The sequence below is a fragment of the Homalodisca vitripennis genome, unplaced genomic scaffold (genome assembly GCF_021130785.1).
Source record: "Homalodisca vitripennis isolate AUS2020 unplaced genomic scaffold, UT_GWSS_2.1 ScUCBcl_10911;HRSCAF=19977, whole genome shotgun sequence".
NCBI lineage: Eukaryota > Metazoa > Arthropoda > Insecta > Hemiptera > Cicadellidae > Homalodisca > Homalodisca vitripennis.
In genome coordinates, this window is record NW_025787036.1 from 1,818 (window position 1) to 26,400 (window position 24,583).

General features: G+C 30.8%; 1 protein-coding gene across 1 annotated transcript; it reads left to right on the top strand.

Annotated features, from left to right (window-relative positions):
* Nucleotides 1–2,575: 2,575 nt before the first annotated feature.
* Nucleotides 2,576–21,401, top strand: LOC124374886 (phosphoribosylformylglycinamidine cyclo-ligase-like; the record flags this gene model as incomplete). Its single annotated transcript, XM_046833030.1, has 7 exons — nucleotides 2,576–2,740; nucleotides 2,841–3,039; nucleotides 11,768–12,014; nucleotides 13,035–13,174; nucleotides 14,256–14,403; nucleotides 16,297–16,441; nucleotides 21,324–21,401. Coding segments are annotated over 7 exons (1,122 nt in total), but the record flags the coding sequence as incomplete, so codon positions are not given.
* Between the last annotated feature and the right edge of the window lie 3,182 nt (nucleotides 21,402–24,583).

The window sequence follows — 24,583 nt, forward strand, 5'->3', positions numbered from 1 at the left end:
AGTAAAGAAAGACCTTTGCTGTTTGGATCTGAAATTAAAATTACAAATCAGCTAGGCTATTTTCGTTTTAGCTTGAAGGTGCTTTTAGTAATTTTGAGATTACTGCTTGGCATGTCATTTGTGCATGAAGCTTCTGGCCAGAATAGATTCATTGCTTACTATATTATTATTGAAAATAAACTATCATACTAAGATTAATCATAATTTGTTGTGTTGTTATATGGTAGAAGCAATTATTGATTTGTAAATTTACCACATTATTTTAATACTACCCACATACTAGGATGTTTTTTCTCATTGTAAGAAGCTAGTTATAAATCAGTATTTGCTATTGTTGGTTTATCTGAAATGTTTTAGTTTTGAGTAAAAAAATCTGATTATTCTGGATATGTAAGTGTGGTTTTAGTAAAAAAAACCACTTGACAGAGTATGTTTGTATTCTTTCCATCCAGGATCCTCTGTTATTGATTTTAGCTAACATCATTAGCTAACTCTGTACACTAAGGTTTGTTCCCTTACCACTAAAGAAGAATTTAAGACTGCAGTCAATGATGAGTAACCCTGTCTGTTCAAATTTGTGATTTTTTATTTCTCGAGCCCTCAGTGGAAGAAGTTGTTTGGTTCCGCAAGCATTTAAACTAATTACGAAGATGCTATAGCTGAAATTAATAGTAAAATAACCAGAGCTAAAGAAGTTAATTAATTTCCAGTTTTCTAAAATCTTGTAAAATGTGATTTTCAAGCAAAGAATATGACAAGTTATAAGTTAGAAGACTTTCTTGCTGTCTGGAAAGTGAAATAAATGATCCTATAAACTTTTCTACCACTTGGAAAACCTAACAACACCTCGTTTGATTGACCCAGTAGAGGACTGTATCGAAAGATAATGCATTAACTATATTTTATGCTTAGACCTCTTAAGTTGTAATATTCCTGGATGCTCAGTGACTCAAATTTATATCCCCAACAGAAACCTTTTCTAACTTTTTCACATATAACTAAGATTACTGATATTTAACTCTATACTGAGTTAGATCAACTTGAACCAATCTTATTGTGTGCCGTAAGGTGTTAGCCACAATCATTGTTTTAATCAATGAGGTTGCTTTTGAAATATTCAGCCTTCAGGAATGTCTCTTCAGGAAGTGGCCATGCTTCCTCAATTATTTTTAAGGCACTCAACTCTTTCCTTGGGAATAACTTTAGTAAAAAATATTACTAAAGTAAATAATACAACACATGCTAGTAACAGACTTAGAAATTTTAGAGGCAGATTTGAATGTGGACCAATTTAAAAGTGTAATAGCCAAACTATTGCTTTTCAAAGTGTTTGTGACAATGTTTGCATGCATTTCCTTGGTTTTTTGGGGGAGTGTATGGCCCCCACTCTGTAGAATGTAATTTCGTTTCAAAATTCATGTGTTTTAACCCAAGTCTTCTTTAATGATTCGATTGAGCATCAAGTCACCATATTTTTTATAAGTGTCAAAAATGTCAATGAAGCATCCATATGCTGATTTTTATGAGTTTGTGTTAAGATTTGTAGTAACCATCTTGCACACAATTTATGGTAATGTAACTTCTATGTAATTAAACTCCTTGAAATTTGAGGAAAACTAAGTGAGAGTTCTGTAATTGTGAATTGGCGGTCTTCTTTAATTGTCTCATCGACTTGGAGAACAATTTCATCCGTCACATTGCTTGGCAGACCACTTTGTTTGTCATTCATGCACATTACCTTGGGCCATTTTTAAACCTAATGCACTACTAACGCATTCCAACTTCAGTAATTATATTGTTCCCATAAAGTTTCACAGAGTTGGCTATAAATCTCAATTGGTTTAGAATAGAATATATTTTATTGTGTTGACAATATATATTACATTGTATTGCAATAGTCAATAATACCAATTTTTTACAGTATTTATCTTAAAAACTAAACCCATTCACTCACCTTTCCATACAGTTGCACACAGGCACACATTCATACACATACAAAGAAACAAAATTAATAATTCGTGGGATCAACCCCTAGGATTGCAACACCACTGCGAATATCAATCCCAAGTGTGCTCTATGAACTCGCCAACCGAGTAAAAAGCACAAGACACTAGGTAGTGTTTTAATTGGGTTTTAAAAATTTTTGGGATTTGTTTCTAAATTAAGTGTTTTAGGGAGATTGTTAATGAATTTGATCCCAGCTTGAGAAGCGAGGCATTCAAATGGTGCTGTTCTATTGTTCTTAGCCAATAAAAAACCGTATTACCAAATCACACTTCACATCTCACAGGATTTTAAATTACATCACTACATTTTAAACTGCTATTGCAGATCAACTAGGCGTGACAGTAACCTTTCACTAATTACGGCTGGATAGCCAATGAACGGAGAAATGTCGTGACATCAAAATGGCCGTGGTAGTCCCGCCCCTAGTGGCTATAGAGCAACACATGATCTACTTTCTGGATAGCCCTTGTATAATGTCACTTCCTGTCACCCTTACAGATAAACCAGGAATGTGTCAAAGTGTAGTCCTGTCTGCCTACTATTTAATGACATTTCTTGTCACTTACAGATCGCCCAGGAATGTGGACAGTACTCCTCTCTGGGTCAGGATCTGGTGGCTATGTGTGTCAATGATGTGCTGTGGTCAAGGTGCTGCACTGTCTACCTACTCTTTAATGCCACTTCTTGTCATACTTACAGATCGCCCAGGAATGTGGACAGTACTCCTCTCTGGGTCAGGATCTGGTGGCTATGTGTGTCAATGATGTGCTGTGGTCAAGGTGCTGCACTGTCTACCTACTCCTTTAAATGCCACTTCTTTGTCATACTTACAGATCGCCCAGGAATGTGGACAGTACTCCTCTCTGGGTCAGGATCTGGTGGCTATGTGTGTCAATGATGTGCTGTGTCAAGGTGCTGCCCCTCTGTTCTTCCTTGATTATTTTGCGTGCGGCCATCTTGCAGTGAATGTTGCCGGAGAGTTTATCAACGGTGTTGCTGAAGCATGCAACCTAGCGGGGTGTGCTCTTGTAGGTCAGTGACAAATTGCAATTTGATTAATTTGTAAAATATACAATGTGAATGATAGGTTTCTGAACATGGAGATAGATGACACCTAATCCTCAAGATGGTTTTGCGATTTTGTAATTTACTAATCAGCCCTCTTATTGATATCTGCAGCAAATGTTTTAAAAAAATTTGATGTGTTTTGCATGTTTTGGATGCAAATCAAACAGTAGTTGGTAGAAGAACAATAATTTGAATTTAGAATTCAGTTATTTACAGTTCATATTTTTTTTTTATTTATCACATCTTTACATTTGAGCAAATTTGTCAATAGACTGTCATCAGCCTGTAACAAGCAGCCTTAGCACTGAATAATTACAAAAGTTAAAAAACATTTACAGAAAGAAGTAATAAAAATGATTGTACAAAATGTTCCACAAACAAATGTACTTTGTTATAAACATGTATTATTATATTTATGATTAAAAGAACTAAATTTAAAACTTTAATAATTCGGTGCTCATATAGATCGTTGTCCGGATAATCTGCATATAATCCCAATTACAACTATATACACCCAAATATCCTGTGAAAACACTACATAGAGAAACAAGAGCTACCCAATTCTATCGTTTGCAAAGTACCTAATTATTTTAAAGAAACTGCTAGACAACTTGAAACTTTAGTCTTAAAAAAAGAGGAAAATATAATAATGTTAGAGAAAAAAAATTAACGAACTCAATTCAGTAATTAAGAAACCTGTCTGGCCATATATAAAAGGCAAGAAGGATAAAACAATTTAAGCCCAGTAACACACTCTACAACCGAATTTTCCAAAGTAAAAAAGGAAAAATTCAAACACATAGCCTTCTGAAACATCAAATAGTGCATGAAGAAGTTGATATAAACAATCACTATGAAGTTACTTGAGGATGGTGACGACAGTGTTGATGAGGATTCGGCTGACGAAGTAGAAGAAAAAAATTAACACTGCTCATTCTGTTGCTAAATCTACTGATAAAAGAAATTTACTCATCTGCGCTGATAGCCATGGTCGTGATTTAGCATGGCATCTGAATGCAGTGCAGGGAACACATGAGCAGTAGGTTTTGTAAGACCTGGTGGACTTACTGAAGATATACTTAAAGTAATAAATGTAAAAGAAGATAACCTTAGTAAAAGTGATACTTTAGTTTGTTGTTTGCGGAAGTAATGATGTTGGCAAAAAATGAAGCAGGACAACTTTCTTGAGATTTTACATAAAACTCTTAATGAAACAAAGGACACTTAATGTAGTTTTAGTATAGACCTACCTATTAGATACGACTTGGCAAATTGGTCCTGGCGTCAACAAGGAAGTGGTAAAAACCAATAAGCGTCTTAAGGAACTCAGTGAAACAGTTCAGCAATGTTTCGTTGGTTAGAGCAAGTAATAAGAATAAGAATAAGAATAAGAATTCGTTTATTGTCATAGAGCTTACACAAGCATCGACACAAGTCATGTATAAAATATAAAAATTAGCATAAGTCCAGACAAGGAAAATTCAGTACCCAAAATATGAAGTTGCCAAAACAGTCATGCCACAATTTAAATTATTTTAAAAATATAAATAAATAAATAACAAATTAAAACAGGTATGTAAAAAATAAACAAATAACAAATAACAACAACAAGTAAAACACAGCCTCAGAAATATACAACAACAGAATTATATAACATTGATAAATTTTTTTAATATAGTTTGTATAAATAAAAAAACCATGACATTAAAATTTAAAATCTAATCATTAAAAACTAAATAAGTTATGTCTAGAAACTAACAGTTCTACAGTCAAAAAATTCTTTCAATGAATAAAATGGATTGACTAAAAAGCCAGGAATACAATTTTTGTTTAAATTCATTAAAACTATATTTCAAGATAAGTGGTCTTAAACAGTTGTATACTTTCAAAGCAACAACTGTGTGACTATTAATAGTTTTGTTTAGTCTATAAAATTCTATGGATACACTTTCTTTATTTCTTGGTGTTATACATATGTCTGTCACTGTATGTCTTCAGAGGTTCAGGATGCTTGAGTATGTAGAGCACAATATCAAATATATATAAGTTACATATTGTTTGAATTTTATTTGCAATAAAAAATTGGTTTACAGTGAGCTAATGGTTGACAACGTGCAATAATTCTAATGGCTTTTTTTTGTATAGTAAAAATTTCTGATATCCTCCTGCAGTTTTCCCCATAGAATAAGGGCCATATCTGAGCACTGGATTGAAAGAAAGCAAAATATGCCGTTCTGAGGTAATCAGTGTGCACACAAACACTTTGAGACGTCTTAAGAGGTAAACAATCCTGGAGAGCTTAGCTGATAGGTGATCAATGTGGGATCCCCCATATGTTAAATGATCATCCACACAAACACCCAACAACTTCACATTATCCAACAATTCAATATCAGAATAAATATTGTAATTTACCTGTCTGAGGCTAAAAACTATATGCTGTGTCTTGTTTTCATTCAACAAAAATCCATTGGAGTTAAATCACAATGATGCTTGTTGAATGGATTCCATTGAAAATTTGTTTCAATTCATTCAGATCATTACTACACTACTTAAAATGGTTGTGTGTCGTCTGCATATAATATAGTTTTAGAATTGACTGAAAAAGGTAAGTCATTGATAGCTACCAAAAACAAAAGTGGTCCGAGAACAGAGCCCTGAGGAACTCCATACTCAACCAAGAGCTCTCCTGACCACCTTCCCTCGGCAAATACTTTCTGTCTACGATTACTTAAGTATGATTCAAAAAAACTAACAACATTCTCACTTAAACCATAATATTTCAATTTCATAAGGATGTCACTGTGATTTACACAATCAAACGCCCTGCTTCAAGTCCACAGAGAGTGGCCTGAGCAAAGTCTTTGTTTTCAAAAGCATTTAGCACAAATTTAACAAGGCTGTCTATTGCATCAAAGGTGCTTTTTCCTGACCTAAAGCCAAATTGTGACATACTCAAGAAGCCATTACTTTCCAAAAAAAATGCTAATTTGATCGTATACCAAAATTTCAAATAATTTTGATAGTATTGGTATAACAGATACTGGGCGGTAACTATTTGGCTCGTTCTTGGGCCCCTTCTTATAAATAAGGACAAATACGAGCTATTTTTAAGTTTATTTGGGGAAAACTCCCTCAAGTAGGCAGAGGTTCAAACAGTATGAAAAATGTTCGGCTAAAGTTGTTATCACCTGTTTTATAAGAAAATTTGACATATCATATATTATCACAGCTATTGGAGTTACTCAGACGCTTGGCAGCATTTATTATGTCATTGGGAGATATATGTTTCCAAGTAAATGAGAAAGATGGAATTAAATGTTTCCGAACAAGATCTTGAGTACTCGGAGCATGTTTTGACATATTTATTTTTTGTTTAATATTTTTCACGGAATTTATAAAGAAATCATTAAAGTCATCAGGAGGTATACCACTTGTTACTTTAACTACCATTTTCTATGTTATTATTTATTATTCTCCATGCTGCCTTACACTTATTATTACTGGACTCTATAAGTTCAGAATTGTACAACATCTTGGCATCTACTATTGCTTGTCTATATTCTCTTTGTAAGGTCTTAATATGTTGCTGAAGCTCATTGCTGGTAGTATCTCCATTCAGTGACTTTAAAAAAGAAAAGTCTATCCCTCATGGAAGATAATTCATTGTTGAAACCACTTATTTTTTATCTGTGCATAATTTTTTCTAAACTTAACCATTTTAATTTTTTGTAGAAATTTGATATTATTAACTAAAATAGAAAATATTACTTCAAATACTAACTCTGCATTGTATTTACCTGAAATACAATGAGTGATCAGGCTCAGCCAATCATATGAAGCCAATCTAATGGCTAATTCATTGATTGCAGTTTTTGGAAAAGAGACTGTTTTATAGTTGGAGTCAAATTTAACAGCTACAGTGTCCTGATATTTGTCATAAATTTTATTTGTCAGATTAATTAAAATTGCATCATGGTCTGAGAAAATAAAAGGAACTACATTACACGACAAAAACATATTTTCTATGACAGTTAACAAAAACATTATCTAAGCAGTTATGACCTCGTGTAGAGTTGTTGTTCAAGTGATAAAAATTATGTTGTCGAAGGATGTTGAGCATACCTTTGACAGATTTTTTATTTGTTATTTACATCAAAAATTAATATTTATGTTCCCCACCGACTATGACAGTATAGTTTTGGCCACTTAGATGTGTAAGAAAGCAAAATTTTTCCAGGGTTTCAAGAAAAAATATTGTAATCGCCTGCTGTGGAAGTGGTATAAAGATATTATCTTAAAAACTTTCAATTCATCTATAAAAACTGCACAACATTCAAAATGAAATTCTATGCAGAAAACTATTCACATCACATGGTCTTGACTGAACCTGATCATTTACAAAGATCAGGCAACCACCTCTACTATGAGGTGGGATAGGATAATGCGGTGAGAGGACAGTTACATACACGACACGGACAACACCTTAACCACAAGGGTAAGAGATGGTTAATCTAATATGATAGCTGAGACAGTAGCATCTCCACAGATGGGTATAAAAAGTTCTCAGGGTAATATTGAAATTTTTCTTTGACATCATGGAGAAAGTATTAAGTTACATAAATCGTTTAAATAAAGCAAATGTGTTATATGTGGTGATTTTAACATGAATTTTCTGGGGCATGAATGATAAAAATGCAGTAAACTTTGTAAATCTCTGTTGTATGTATGGAATAAAAGGAACAGTTTTTGAGCCTACTAGAGGTTCTCAGATGCCTGGATAATATTTTTACTTCTCTTGATAATAATTATACAACGATTGTAGTTAATAAGCATGTCAGTGATCACCTTGCACAAGTTTTTACATATTCTTTTGAGGTTGATCTTGAAAGTAATTTTTATGATAAGAGTTTTAAAACTGTAACTAAAATAACTGAAGCAGGCATTAGAGAATTTAAATATTATTTATTGAAAGAAAATTGGAAGGAAGTACTTATGGCAGACGATGTTAATGTTGGCTTTAGTACATTTGTACATATCCTAAAGTATTACTTTGATATATGCTTTGTAACTATTGTGAAAAATAGAACAAAAAATAAAAAAATAGATAGGAAGTGTCACTGGTACAATTCTGAGCTTCAAAGAATCAAAGATAGATTAGATATTCTCTACCATTTTTCAAAAGAAACGAATATTGCATGGTACAAAAATGAATATAATACCTTGAAAAACATGTACAGAAGTAAAATTAAAGAGGCAAAAAAGCATGCAAATACTAGTTTAATAAATAATGCCAAAAATAAAACAAGGGCATTGTGGAGTATTGTAAATAGAAATAAAAAGTGTAAAACAAAGGAAAGTGTAAATAATTATTTTAAGCCTGATGATTTTTAATGAATTTTTTATAAATGTTGCCAAGGAATATGTAAATGTGAACCAAAATAATTATAGTTTTAAGTATTATTTAAGTCAGAAAATTGTGCCTCATGATACAAGCTGTTTTATTTTTAGAGGTATAACAGACTGTGATATTTTAGATATAATAAAACAATTAGCTCCTAAAAATAGCATGGATCATTTTGGTATGACTAATTGTTTAGTTAAACAAACAATAACTTATTTTGTAACACCATTGACTGTTTTAATTAATAATTGTTTAAATTTAGGAATATTTCCTGATGTTTTAAAAATCACCAAAGTTCATCCTATTTTTAAAAAAGGTAAAAGGAATGAAATAGGAAATTACAGGCCAGTTGCTATTGTGCCGGTTTTGTCTAAGGTCATGGAATTAGTCATATGTAAACAGTTATTACAATTTTTGGAAATGGAACATCTGCTTTGTAGAGAACAATTTGGATTCCGAAAAGGGTTATCAACAGCTCAAGCTGTTATTTCTTTGGTTGATATGGTTCTAGACTGTTATGAAAAGAAAGACTTTGCTGCTATAACTTTCTGTGACCTTAGCAAAGCTTTTGACCGAGTGTCTCATAAAATTTTGATTAAAAAACTAGAACATTATAATATTAAAGGGATAGCTTTAGATGTACTTAGCTCTTACTTAAAGAATAGATCTCAATATGTAGTAGTAGAAAAAGATATATCTCTGTGTAAACCAATAACCTGTGGAGTCCCACAGGGCTCTGTTTTGGGGCCTTTGCTGTTTTTAATTGTAGTGAATGATTTGAGTGTAAATGTACCTGCAAATATTGTTTTATACGCTGATGATACCACTATAGTAACTACAAATAAAGATTATAACAAACTCTTAGAAGACTACAAATTGAATATTAATCTTGTAGAGAACTGGCTCACTGCCAACAACTTGGATTCTAAATAATGATAAGACAACTACTGTAATATTTAGCCTCAGAGAAGATCCTAATGAGACACAAAAAGATATATTTCCAAAATTTTTAGGTTTGACTTTTGATCCTAATTTAAATTGGTATCAGCAAATTGTAGGGGTTAAAAGTAAACTAAGTAAAAGTGTTTTTGCAATTAAACGTTTATGTGGTGAACTTGAGGAGAAAGCTCTTATACAATCTTATTTCGGACTTTTTCACTGTCACTTAAATTATGGTTTGATTGTTTGGGGCTCTTCTCCTTATGCAAATGAAGTATTTCATCATCCAAAAAAAAGTTGTCAGAATATTGGCAGGAGTCAATAAATATCATAGTTGCAGAGAACTTTTTAAACGTTTTTAGAAATTTTGACATTATTTTCTTTATATATACAACAATGCCTACTTTACCTCCGAGCTAATTTAGAAAAAGTAAACCTAAGGAAAAAATGTTCACAATTATGAAACAAGAAGTCGTAACAATATCAACTTACCTCAAACTAGACTAGCTAAAACCGACAAAAGCCCAATGATGATGGCTATTAGACTATACAATAAGTTACCATTAGATATAAGGATGCTAAGTGATATGGAATTTAAAGCTAAACTAAATTATTTTCTATGTAAAAGATCATTCTATTCAGTGGAAGAGTACATCTCAACAGTGTGGACAAAACAAGACTTTTAGAATATTCATTGTATTACAAAAGTTGTAACATTGTATTGACGTGCCAATGTATTTGTGTGGAATATTTTCTGGCAGAATAAAATTCTTATTCTTATTCTTATTCACTATAAAGTTGGTTTAGATTATATTATTTGTGTTTCATGTCGGATTTATTGAGTCTCTGTATGTAGATTAAAATCAGTTTTGGAAGATCTAAACTGCTGTTTGAGTGTTTTAAAACATAAATGTATACCCAGTTGTATATAAAACCCCTTGTATTTGGTATTTAAATTTATCCTCCTCAGGGAATTACGAGGTATGTACACAAAGTAAGTTTCGTTTGGTTTTATTAAAAAAGTGTATAGATACAGAAAAAAATGTTTATTGTACAAACATTTACAACTCACATTTAGATAGAGTAATTACTTTTGTACACAAATTCCGGAATTTTGTAGGCATGTGTTTGAATGCCTTCTTCATAGAAGGTTGCCGCCTATGTTTTCAACCATGTGGTAACATGTTCTTTCATCTTTTCATTATCAACCAAGTTTTAAACACCAAGATTTCAGATGTAGGAAGAGATGAAAGTCGCTATGAGTGAGGTCCCAGGTTGGAGGATGGTCAAGAATGTCCCAGCCAAATTTCTATACAAACTTTTTGTCACATTAGCAGTGTGATGTCAGGCATTATCGTGGAAAAAGACAACACCTTTTGACAGTAATCCTCAGCACTTGTTCTGTATAGCAGCGCGATCTCTTACGGGTGTCGCAGTAAACATCTGCATTGATTGTTTAGCCTCATGGTAAAAAATCAGTCAGCAAAATGCCTTTTCCTCCCAACATTTTTTTTGTGCACTTGTGTACCATGATTTTTCGAGGTGTCAAGATTTGCTTAGGCTTAATCTTTGCTGGGGTAGAAGTGTGTCTCCATTCCATCGATTGCTGTTTAGTGTCGGGGGTGTCATAAGATACTCAAGTTTTCATTTCCAGTCAGTGACATATCACAGAAATAAAACCATCAAAGTCTTCATCGTAGCGTTTCAAAAAGTGAAGTGCACTGCCCAACTGTTGTTTTCTGTTGCTGTTCAGTAGGAATTTTGGGTATCCAATGTGAAATTTGGGTATACAGTTTTTGAAATTTCAGTTCTTCAGTAACGGCTTCAATTAGTGATCATGTAATTTGTGGAAATTTCCATGATCCATTATCGTGGAAATAGAAACAGAATTTACTTTGTGGACATACCTTGTACATATAATTAATTATGAATGAAATAGTTATGCATGTTTATTATAATTACACCAACTGGAAATTCATAATATCAGATGTAGATTTATGCAGATTTTAATGGGTTAATGGAGTTTCATTTAATCATTTCCCACTTTTATGAAAACCTTTCCTTTGGTAGCATTTTATACATAATATATTTCTTTCATAATTTGATAAAACATAGCAAATAGACAACTTAATATGTAATTCTTGATTCTTTATTGGTATAGTTTATTATAAATTTGCCAATATATGTGAGTTGGTTGCGATGCAGGTGGAGAAACAGCAGAGATGCCGGGATTGTACAAGGATGGAGACTTTGATGTGGCAGGATTCATGATGGAGGTTGTGGAGTGATATTAGTTATTGTCTCAAGTGTCGAAGGTTGTCAGTATATGTGAGTTGGTTTGCGATGCAGGTGGAGAAACAGCAGAAATGCCGGGATTGTACAAGGATGGAGACTTTGATGTGGCAGGATTTGTGGTGGGAGCTGTGGAGCGAAAACACTTATTACCCCGAGTGTCGGAGATTAGCGCCGGAGATGTGGTGATCGGAGTGCCCTCCTCTGGTCTACATAGCAATGGGTTCAGTTTGGTCCGCCGAGTCATGGACCTGCATGGCCTCTCCTACGATAGCCCGTCTCCTTTTAGTGACAAGGACTCTTGGTACGTTACGTGGTATTTGTTATTTACTAACTTCATATTACACTAAAAGTAGTGTATTTATATTGTCATAATAAGTTATTTTATCTGTCAAAAGCAACAGAATACAGAAATACAGTTTTGTTCTCGGGCATATTTTATATATTTTTATAGGTTTAGGAAAAGAAGAAAAGAATGCCTAATCTTGTAAAAGTCCAAAGAATTTTAGAATGGTGTGTAAAAACAAGTCAAAATTATCAATTTTTATTAAATAAAGCATGCTGTTAGTATAAAAGAAAGTAAAAAAGTTTTAATTAAGGTTTGAAATTTTTTTCATTTTTTAAGAGAAATTTGCTGTTTTAACATCATTCTTGTAACTTTTTAATATTTAATTTGATATAAAAATATTAGAATTAAACCATTTTGAAGGAAACTGGATTTTTCCGGACATTTGCCTTCACAAAAAAATCCTGTTTCCTTCACAATCCTTCCATCGTCAAAAATAACCTTCAAACAAAGAGTAAACCATTTTAAATGAAAAGAAACGCTTTTTTCAAATGCAATCTCTAATTTCTGTATTACCACTTTTTACAGCCAGAAAACCTACAATTTTCCTCCTTTACTAGCACAGCATTTTTTTCTATTTTGCTGTAAAAACTTTTAGACTCCCAAATTAATAATCATACTATGAAAAGTTGTAGACATTGGAACCAAGACAGCAATGTATTTGTATATTGCAAAATATACACCTTTGTATTTTCTACACTCAGCTTCTCCCAAAGGGAATAAACTCAGAAAAGAGTTATTGATTTTAGGCTCTATAACATATGCAATTCTGACATTATTTTTATTGATGTAACTGCAGTAACTAATGTTTATAAGCTAGCTTTCTGATTTAGTGGTTAGAAGTTTTAGTGAGCACTCTGTAAGGTAATCTATCTGATACCCAGACTATCATGAATTAACTGATAATGATTGCAGGGGAGGAGTTGCTGACACCAACCAAGATATACGTGAAGGAATGTGATGCCGTTTATAGACAAGGTTGAAGGCCATCGCCCCACATCACCGGTGGAGGTTTAGTGGAGAATATCCCTCGTGTACTGCCCTCAGATGTCTCTGTGCGTCTGGACCGCATCTCACTGGCCTTTACCACCCGTCCTTCGGTTGGCTCGCAGTTGCAGGTTACTTGGCTTGCTCATTTTTACATTTCTAGGAATAAGTGTTTGGTCTCTCCAAATAATTGTTTTTGTATTAGATTAATTTTTCACAAAAACGATCAAGACACTCAAGGATTGAACTTTCACATATTTAGATGCCTTATTGGTGGTTTCATTTATTTAAATTAAATCTGTTACACAAATTATAAGGTGTATTCCAAATTCTGGAACTTAAATAAAAAAAAGGTTTAGTTGTACTTTCTTTGTTACAAAAAAATATACTAACAAAAGAATTATATAAAGAGATTTTGTGGATTTTGCGGATCTATCTACACTATATAAATTGAAATTTATTACACATTTTTTTACCAAAATTACAATGTTCACATTGAAAATTATTTATTATCATGACTGTAATATAGCTATAAGAAGACGTAATTCAAGGGCATATTAGAAGATTAAACCACATATCTCAGTAATAAAGTCTGTCGATTCGGTATGCCATCTTTTGTAAATGTTTTCTTTAATAATGTATGCTGCAGCCCAAACAATCCAAGTATCTCATTTTCTGGGTCACTTTTGTACAAATTCTCAACAACTTTCAAAAAGAATATCTGTAGATGTTTTTCGAAGTAGGTTTCTTTTTCCTTTTATACTATAATCTCTTGTTATTGTTTAATTCATTGTTGGCACTCATCAATTTTTTTCAATGCTATAATGTTTCCTTAGATGTGCTAAAATGTTTTCAAATATGTCACAGCATGAGTTTTGTGGTACCATGCCTTTCTAGCAACAACTCTTTCAACATTCGTTAGACATACTCTCACTCAACGCAGCTATGGGTGGGAAGGGTTTAATCAGTGGGAATGTTGAGTTTAGATCCAGTTCACCTTCCTCTTAGTTTACGTTCTACGTTGTGTAGAAAACAAAATAATAAAATTTCTTTTATAGACACAGTCATCCTACTTTCCTCACATAGATCCTATGGGAAGGCTATTGTAAACTTAAATTCAAAGATGGAATATTCGCTTTTTGTTCTAAATTCAGTAGGGTAAAAATATTTAGGGGAGTATTTTTACAATAGCTCTGATATACCTGCCATTAGGTGGAGTGGGCAAGAAGGAACTGCTGCGCACATTCAACTGTGGAATTGGACTCGTGCTGATTGTCGCCCAGAAATATGTGGAGGATGTTCGCCGTGGGATACCAAACGCTTTAGTTATCGGCAATGTCAAGAAAAGAAATGAAGGTAAGTATTGTATTGAATAGTAATAATTGTTACAGACAGTAAAACCAACACTTACAGTAATCTATATATATATATATGTGGATGATGTTCGCTGTGGGATACCAAACGCTTTAAGTTATCGGCAATTTCAAGAAAAGAAATGAAGGTAAGTATTGTAGTTGAATAGTAATAATTGTTACAGACAGTAAAACCAACACTTACAGTAATCATATATATTATATATATATATATATATATATATATATATATATGTGTGGAGGATGTTCGCTGTGGGATACCAAACCCTTTAGTTATCGGCAATGTCAAGAAAAGAAATGAAGGTAAGTATTGTATTGAATAGTAATAATTGTTACAGACAGTAAAACCAACACTTACAGTAATCTATATATATATATATATGTGGATGATGATTCGCTGTGGGATACCAAACGCTTTAGTTATCGCAATGTCAAGAAAAGAAATTGAAGGTAAGTATTGTATCGAATAGTAATAATTGTTACAGACAGTAAAACCAACACTTACAGTAATGTATATATATATATATATATATATATATATATATATATATATATATATATATATATAGAAACATTATCTCTTCTAACAAATAAACCACGGTATATTGGTTTGAAACATTTATAAAATTTCGTGTATCTAGGTACACTTCTTCAGATAAATACACTTGTATCAATATTTACATAAATTGTGACAAAAAAATAGGTAAGAACTCAAACAAGAAATACAAGCATTATAAATAAATACAGTAGATCAGCAGCTGATGGGCCATGACATGACGTGTGTGAATAAGTAGACGAAAAATAAATTTATCTTAAATTAAGACCCCTTATATATATATATATATATATGATATACATATATATATATATACATATATATAATTATATAGATATATATAATTATATAGATATATATAATTATATAGATATATTTAATTCCGCAAGCGGAATCATTCTCCAGAAAAATTTCTCAGGATGTGACGAAAACATATATTTTGAGGTTGGAGTGCCAAGGACGGTGGGAAAAGTACCAGACATGACAAAAATTACCCAGGCTCTGCCCCACTGGCCTTTGAAGTTAAAGAAGTCTCCATAAGAAATGTATTGGTGAATAAAAACAGTCCCAATTTAAGTAACTTATTGAAAGTGAAGTTTTGGGAATCAACTGCACAGAGTGGTTTTTTAATAAACCTGTTTTAAGTTTTAGCAATATTGGTTTTATTGTTCTGTTCATTTGAAATGTGTAATAATATTCGCATAAATAATTTCATCATTTTCATTACAACACAAAAACACTATTATTTTAGGTGAGATATCAAATTAATTCAGTTATACATTGGAAACCTTTAGTTCACACCAATGCAATATTTACCATTTTATTGAACTTTAATGTTAATAAAATAGTGTAAATTAATAGGAGATTGTTTAGGATAAGAAAAGTTTTTTACTGGCCGATGTCTTAATATTTTTTTAAGTATATGACAGACTTTAAATACTTTTTAAGAGCTCATCAAGTGCTTTAAATTGTTATGGTATTCTTGTTTCCTATTTGAAATGCTCTTTAACTTTTATATATTCTCATGGCTCTTTGTTTCATACATTTTGAATTAAAAAAAAAAAAAAAAATTTTTTGTTCCCCCGACAATATGTTCCCTTTGAAGGTATGAAGGACAGAAAAATGTACAAAATTTTAAGCATTTAAACTAGGTCTGGGTAGGGTTAAAAAACTTCCTATAAAAAAATTTCAACCAAGATTCCAAAAATTAATTTTTCATTGGTTGATTTGACATGGGAATTAATCCTTCGTTTTGTCATTACTGTTCGTGGTTTTAGCAATCTGCAAATCATGTTTGGTTTTGTTTTGCTATTCGCAGATTGAGGCCTCAGGTGATAGTGAAGAAGTTTGGAGAATTGTTCGAGACACCCATGCTGCCACTCATGTCAGTTTCCCATGTCACTCAATCTGTGTCAGTGCCAGGAAGCGAGTGGCAGTGCTTATCTCTGGTAGGTGGCACTAACTTGCAGGTCTGTTTAGTTTTACAAAAGAGTTATTCATGTTAATCTCTATGTATATGTATTCTATGAAAATAGAAGGTCGGGTATTGTGGGGACCAGGAATGTAAATAGTTTTTTGCCTTATATGCCACTGCCAGCGCTACTGTCAATTTATATTCAGCGCTTACTTCAACATTCAGTCCTTGACGAAGTAAAATTATTACCCTTAGAACTAATATTAGATAAGTTTTAAATTGTGATGTCATAACCTTAAATGGAACATTGGTTGCACCTAAGATGAATAGTTTATTATTATGTTCCGGAAACTGGTTTACAAAATAGCCGACATTTATTGTAGATGTCTTTGCCCTAACTAGAGGGGGGTTCTTGTTATATTTGTGCAAAGGGATAGTATAGAATTTAAAAGTTTCAATGTAAATAGTTTTTGTATTGAAATAAGTATTTGAAATTACTGCAGCTGTGATTTAATAATAGTTAAATGTTATTGCTAGCATCTATCGTACTCCTGACTCAGATGATATGTTTTTTTTCTTTATCCAAACTTGAACATTTTATTAAAATTTGCGAAAAATAAACATAAGGGTAAAACTAATATTATCTGTGGCGATGTTTTAATATTGATATCAATAAAAATACTCAGCAAGCCGAAAGTTTTCAAAATTTATTGAGGTCTCATGATTTATTTAATTTAATTTATTTTGTTTCAATTCACATTCCGACTACCCGCAAAAGTAAAGAAGCAAAAAGGGGGTGGGGAGAAAAAAAAAAGCAGAGTAAAACATCAAAGGGATGGATAAAAATAGATGTGCGTGTCTGGATAATGTAATCACTAAACCATGAGAGTGGAGAACAGGGATTGTATTATATTATCAACCAAAACTTATCAGGGACCCATGCTGGAATTTTGGCAAATAAATTTATTTGAACAATAGTGGTTGTCAAGAATGAAAATGTTTACTTTTAGTACCTGTTAGAAACCTAAGGAACTAGGATTAATGTTAATAATTTTTTAAGGATGGGAATTATTTTTAAACTGATTGGAAAATATTTAACAGAATTCTCAAATATTACGATGATGCATTCACCTTTATTTTTATAGAATATTTAAACAGATCACATTTAATTTGCATTGTCCTACCTAAACTTGTAAAAAGAAAATCAACCATAATCTGGGGGAAAAAAAACATAAACTGGTTTTACTCCAGAAAACTAAAGCAAATGAGAGATATTTTAATGGTTATATATGATAAGTTTAAAGAACTGTTGTAAATGTAGAAAAATAAAAGCTACATACAAAAAAGATTATAATCCATGCTAAGAAAAATATATAGATTAACAAAAGCAAGCTAAACCAAAGCTAAAAAAACTGCAAATGAATAAATTTTCATTAAAAAATTCACACAAATAAGTGTAAAGCTACATGGGAGTATTATAAAAACTAATTTGGAGGAGTTTGACCCTGAGTCAAGCAATCTAATATAAAACTCTCAAAAGTTTTAATGACTATTTTGTGGTGTGTGTCAGATGAGCTTCAATTAAGAATATTACTAAACATAATGGTGGAGGCTTTACAAACTATTAAATAATTTTCTTGATAAGTGTTTTTAATGAGAAAAATTTATACATGGAGAAAAATTGTAAAACAGGACATTAAAACTGTGATATTATCTAAACTTAGTTCATCCATGAGTGGAAGATTTTTATGGGTTTTAAATTTTTTGGTTTAAAAAATCATTTTTGTTATTATAGTATCCTCTAGTATATAGATATAATAAAGATGTATTATAGAACAAGGTGTTTATTCAAATGCTCTCAAGCTGGTAAAAATAATTCCTATATATAAGAAGGGAGACAAGTTAGATCCATCTAGACTACAGCCGCCATATCTTGGGTACCCATCATTGGTTTAAAACTTCGAGCCCATTGTATTAAGGAGCAACTGTTATGATTATGTCTCATTAAATTATCTTTTGTGTAATTGAACAGTTTTGGTTTCATGCCTGGTTGTAAACACTGTATTGGCAGTTGAATCTGTCGTTAATGACATCATCTTAAGTTTTTGACACAAAATAAAGCTGTGCTACAGTCTGCAACACTGATTGATTCTGTCAAGGACTTTTCGATTGGTATTTCACAAACTCCTTGATCTTGGATAACATGACTCGTTATGGGTATTACAGGAATTGAACCTGAATCTTTTATCATTCAATATCTTAGCTGTAGGAAACAATGTTGTTCAAGGAATGATTCTATCTAATGTCATAACAAATTAAAAAGCATGACAATATAATGGCAGTTGCTTTTTAAAGCATTTTCTGAGTTATTAAATTGCCAGGAAACAATATTTTAATGTTTCATGTTATGAACATTTTATTGTAATTAAAACATTTTTACAAATATTTTGATATAGTGTTAAATAAAAAAATGTAAATGAATATACTAAATAAATATCTGCTTGGTTTTTTAATAGGAAACAGTAAACCATTATTCCTGTGCAATTTAATGTACTTGCAAATAAGTTGCTAAGTTGCATTTCTTTTGTAAGCAATTTTTGGCCTAGTAAAGGACATCACAAAGCCTGTTATGCATTTTTTTTCATATGCATAAGTGTTAAGATTTACTGGGTAAAATGTAGACGCATTAAAAGTTTATATGCAAACTGAGCTTTGATCCAATGTGAAGATCTGCAGGAGTTTTCTTCCATATTTTTGAAAAAGAATCATGTTAACATCCTCTGTATATTTATATTGATGTTAGAAAATGTTCAATGCTCATCAACTCGTAAAATAACGTCACGATATATAGAGAACATGTTAGATCCAACAGCACTAGTCAAAACCCATAAAAACTCTTTTCATCATGGTAAATTCTATTATAATTAAAGGAGCAATGGTAATGATAGTTTAACATTAATTTTAGTGTAATGAACATTTTGTGTCATGCTACATGCCTGTAATGTAACACTGTATATGTTTATAATCTGATTGTTAATGGATCATTTGAAGTTCTGTGTAAAATAATCTTACAGTCTGCAATCCTTTATTGTAATATTTTAAATTCCAAGGTTATGAATTAGTAATTTATACTTTTGATTTGGATACTGCACTTTTGTATTTAAGAAGACAACGAATCTTATCATATATCTAATTAGAACAGAATGTTGTTTAAGTTACATCTACCTATCAATGAAGATAAATATTGGTATTCAGGTGTCTTGGCCCATCTTTTGGACTTTAGTGTCAATGATTTTTAAATGCCAATTAAATGCTTTTGCACACGTGTACTACATTTTTACATAGAATTATGTATAAAAATCTTTTATACGAAACAAGAGCAATTGTTAAAAATGCTCTGCTAAGAGTCATTCAACTACTGTTTATGTATAATTAAATATAACAACTGAAAGAGATTTTGTCTTAGTACAATGTTATTAGATATTTAAGAAAATAGTTAAAACAAGTTTAAATGTACTGCATGTGTATTTATATAGATAGTTTTATGAAGTTTGATTTTTTGCACAAATGTGAACAAAATATTCTTAAAAAATAAGTGAAGATTGTATATTTTTTAACTTCTGTAACTTATAGTTCTGGTCAGTAATTAGAATGGTCAGTATTCTTACAATGCTTTTTTTCACACACTTTGAATGTGTTGTTGTTTTTTAACAGGAGATTAATAAAGCTTCACTTAAATGCAGATGCATGCTCTTTTTAAGATGAATAATCAAAAGTGAGTACCAAAGGTTGACTGGTTTTCCTGAATATTAAAACTTTACGGATTAGTACATTGTTGTTATATATTTATTGATCTCAATAGATTTAAGTAAAATGAAAACTTAATATGAAACAAATCAAGGAAATGTACTAGAAAATTAAAAACTGATAGTAACTACTTAACCATTAGAATTAGAAAAACTAAGAACAATTCACCACTGATTATGAAATAATAGAGCTAAATAAATTTGTCCAAAGAGCTTGAGTTAATAATATGAAGTTTAAGTCTGTGAATCCCGAATGGTTAAAAGAAATAAAGCACTTTTAGATTTGGAATGAATACTTTGCCTGTGAAAGTGAATAGTTTTATCACTACACGTTTTCATTCTTGAATTGTTATTATAATCACATTTTTGTTATTTTTGTTATTTGAAGCATTTGTTGAGTAATTTATTTTATCTAGATTTAATAATCCTTAGTTTAAAATCATTATTTTGATTAAAGTAATGACTTTGGGTGTTTTGAAATTGTAAATATAGTAATTAAGTTGATTTTGATCCAAAAAGTCAATTCATTTTAACTGGTTTTAAACTAATAAAATATCTATAGGATTATATATCTAATTTAAACCATTGACTTTCTTTTATTCAAGCTGCATTGATTTATTAGTGATTTTTCTTACATGCATGTAAATGTTTCCAAAGTCTGTGTACATTTGTATGATTAGAGAGCAGCAAGGTTAATCTGCTATTAACGTTCATTTCACTTTTTTTCCCATACTTTTTAGTAAGAATTTTCCGACAATGTTGTTTAATATGAACCAAAATGTAGATTATAGCTTAAAACATTTGCCTCTTTAAAAAAAAAAACCATTAAAACAAAAATCTGTTTACAATGCACTTGAAATGCCAATATGAAAATTTGTTCTGCAAAATTTTAAATAATGTTAGAAGAAATGTTAATACATCTGAAAATTGATGAGTTTAATTCATTGTCAAAAGTGGTGATTATCTGAGATTGAATAATTTGAATTGTTATAAATTTTTAAACGTATTAGTTTAGTTTATTTAAGATAAAACATAAAGTACATTTATCAGAATTGTCACGGTTTCTTATCCGCTCGATCTTATAATTTTGAGGTTCTGTGACAAGGCAGCTTTAAAGCTCATGTGTTGCAGTGTCGCAATGGGTGGCCAGACAAATCTCCAGTGATTTCAACAGAGCAAAGGTTGGAGTGGCTCAGCAAGCTGCTCTGATTGTGAGGTCTTTTGTGTTATTATAATAATTGAACTCATAGTGAAGATTTTTATCTGCCGTACCTTGTAATTCTGAAAAATTTTGTAGAGAACTATACTTTTATAAAATCTGTAAAACTGGCTCACAAATGCTTATCTGTAATACTTCATTTAATATTAGCTTAAAATCAGTCAAAGCAATGTTTCAAGTGGGAACATAGTAAGAAACTTAAATTTAACAAATTACTTGGCTAAACAAAATACTAAATTATTTAATGAATTTTGTTTAAGGTTTATGGGGTTGTTATCTGCGTGAACCCAATAGTTAAACATGGCAACATACTGTTAATTATTTTGCTATTAAACTTTCAGAACTGTCTAGAAGTTTTGTACAAACCTATTATGCTAATACATACAGGTACATACTGTTCAACTCATTGGACATCGTTGTATCAAATCAGCGTATAATTTGCATTTTTCACTATCATTGAAGTATGGTTGACTGAGAAAATTTATTCCGAGTGCTCAAATCAAGATATTGGTCTATAAAAAAAGCTTTAGGAATTATTAAAAATCATGTTTTCGAGTTAAACAAGAATCTGTTAATTGTTGTTTCATGAGTATTCAAATTATGACTTGTAATTTTATATCTATGTAGCAATACTTAGTAAAGAATAATTTTGAAATTTTAGTTCATAAAACTGTTTCACAAAACTAATAAAATTTAATACTAACCTGAAAGAAAACAATTAATTTATCAGTATCTACCATTATTGGGTTTCAACATGATAATATAAAATACAAAATAGTTTTTCAGAAATAATTATTTTATAAATTCCAGGAAAGCTAATTTAATTATAATTTTAAAGTTAATGCAAAGTCTAAAAAATAGAATCTTAAAAACACTTTCAATTTTTCTAAGTCTGTGATATTAGACAAGTAATGTTTCCTAAATCTGTGTTAATTTAAGATAAAATTGTTTAATATTGTATGAAATTAATTTAAAATGAATTTAATTGAAATTTTTAGTTGTTTTTGATTGACATTGTATATATGTTAATTTTCTAGTGAGAACAATTACTAAGATTTTATTGTCACTATGAATTGGTTTGCTTAGATTAAAAAGATCTTCGATTGAGTAGGCATATTTAATGATAGTTGACTTTGTCTGTAAAACTTTACATAAAATGTAAATAATTTTAGTTTATATAAGCAACTTAAAAGTACTTGAATCTATGACATATTGTCACGTTATCAAGAATGACATTAGAAAATGGTTATCAGCCTCAAGGCTGTGACAAGGTACATTGGCCCTTGTGTCTTCATTTTGACTGGCGAGTGGGCGGAGCATGTCAATCACCCGCAACTTATCCTGTACTGTTCAACAAGATAAATCTGGAGTCCTTAGTGCTGACCGACACCCGATGCATCTTTCGAGTGCACTAGTAATTAATTATTGAAAATACTTTTAGCATAGAACAGAATTTTTGAAATTAAAAAATGCATGCTAAAGTAGGTTATAAAAACATAGTAAACTTTTTTTAGTAGTAAATGTATAAATTAATACTGAAAATATGTAAATGGTTTTATTTACTCCAATGAACTATTATCACTTTTGAAAAAATTTAAAAACAGTTAAAATTTCTGGGCAAATATGTTATTTATTTAAAAAATAAATTGTTAAATCAGGAATATGCCTATTTTGTACAAAATGTTTGTAAACCATATTTATGTTGTAACGTGTAGATGTTTGTAATTTTTTACTTCGTAACGCTTTTAAATTTTGTTGTTATAAAATTGAAATGCTCAATATATTGTACTATGCATTTTTTTACAAAACACAATTGTCTACCCAAATAAAATGGAATTTTGCAATGTTACTGGGAACAGTAGATTCAATAAACTATCCTATATGAATAAAGATTTGAAAAATTAAAGTGAGTACCAACAATGAGAGACGTTGTTCTTTGCCAATATTTTAAAGAATTGTCACATCTAATTGAAAACATCCTGTACCTTTGTAATAATATTTTTTATCATGTATTCATAAAAGTAATAGAACAATTTAAATGAATACTCTAAACTTTCAGAGAAATATACGTTTAAATACAAACTTATAATTAACTGACTTTAACCTCACAACTTAATCAAAAAAACAAGAAATTCACATTAATAGAAATAAATAACTTTTTCAAGTAAACTTGCACGAAGAGCTTGGGTTAAATAAGTAACTAAAAAATTAAGTATTCACATTAATAGCTGTTTGACAAAAGAAAAATTTAGATTTTAGTTGTGATCAATTTTAACTTAAATACTTCCTGTTTAGTAATATAAGTTTTAACACTTTCATTTTTAAAGTTGTTTTATCTCTAAAAAATTTGAATATGTCATAATTTGTAAATGTTGCATTACGTTGTTAATTATTTAATTAATTTTATTATTCCATAAAAGATAGTAATTTTTATTTTGTATTTTTTACTTTGAAGTGATTGTATGTATATCTGTAAATTATACATAATAAGTATTTTAAAAGCAATGCATATTGTACAGTTTTAAAATAATAAAATCTTGATTCTTGAGTGGTCAGATTTAATCGCAAGCTTAACAATGTAGCAACTTTCTAGAATTACAAAATAACACTTCATTTGCAGTTAATAAGTTCTTGTTTACTACAAATGAATGTATGCACAGTCTGTGTTGGACTTTGTGGCACTGAGTTACAGGATAGACATAGATCAATGCTGTCATATGACAGTTAGGTAAATACTTACAAAAAACCTTGGTTGATTTGAGTTACAGAAAAGGACATTGGGAAGCAACGCCATCTACCCACTAAGCCCTTAAACATACTCGCTACGAATAATCTGATTTTAAATGCTAAAAAGATCAGTCTGAACTAATCTAGTCTGATTAGTAATTATAAACTGGTGCACGTAAAATTCAAATGATCAGTTCATAGTACTAATGCAGTTCGCATGACTATTTTTTCACAAAGTATCTGTCCGATGCTCATGATGATAAATATTTATACAATAATCCTAGTTTAATACACAGTGAATGTAAAGATCTGTTGAAATGTAAATGTTTCGGACTACAAGAAACTTTACATTTATTACATTGATATGAAAGATAAATACAAGTAAAATGACTTGTTTACATAGGAACAATAAATGATAAACTTTATTATTCATAAATAGAAAATT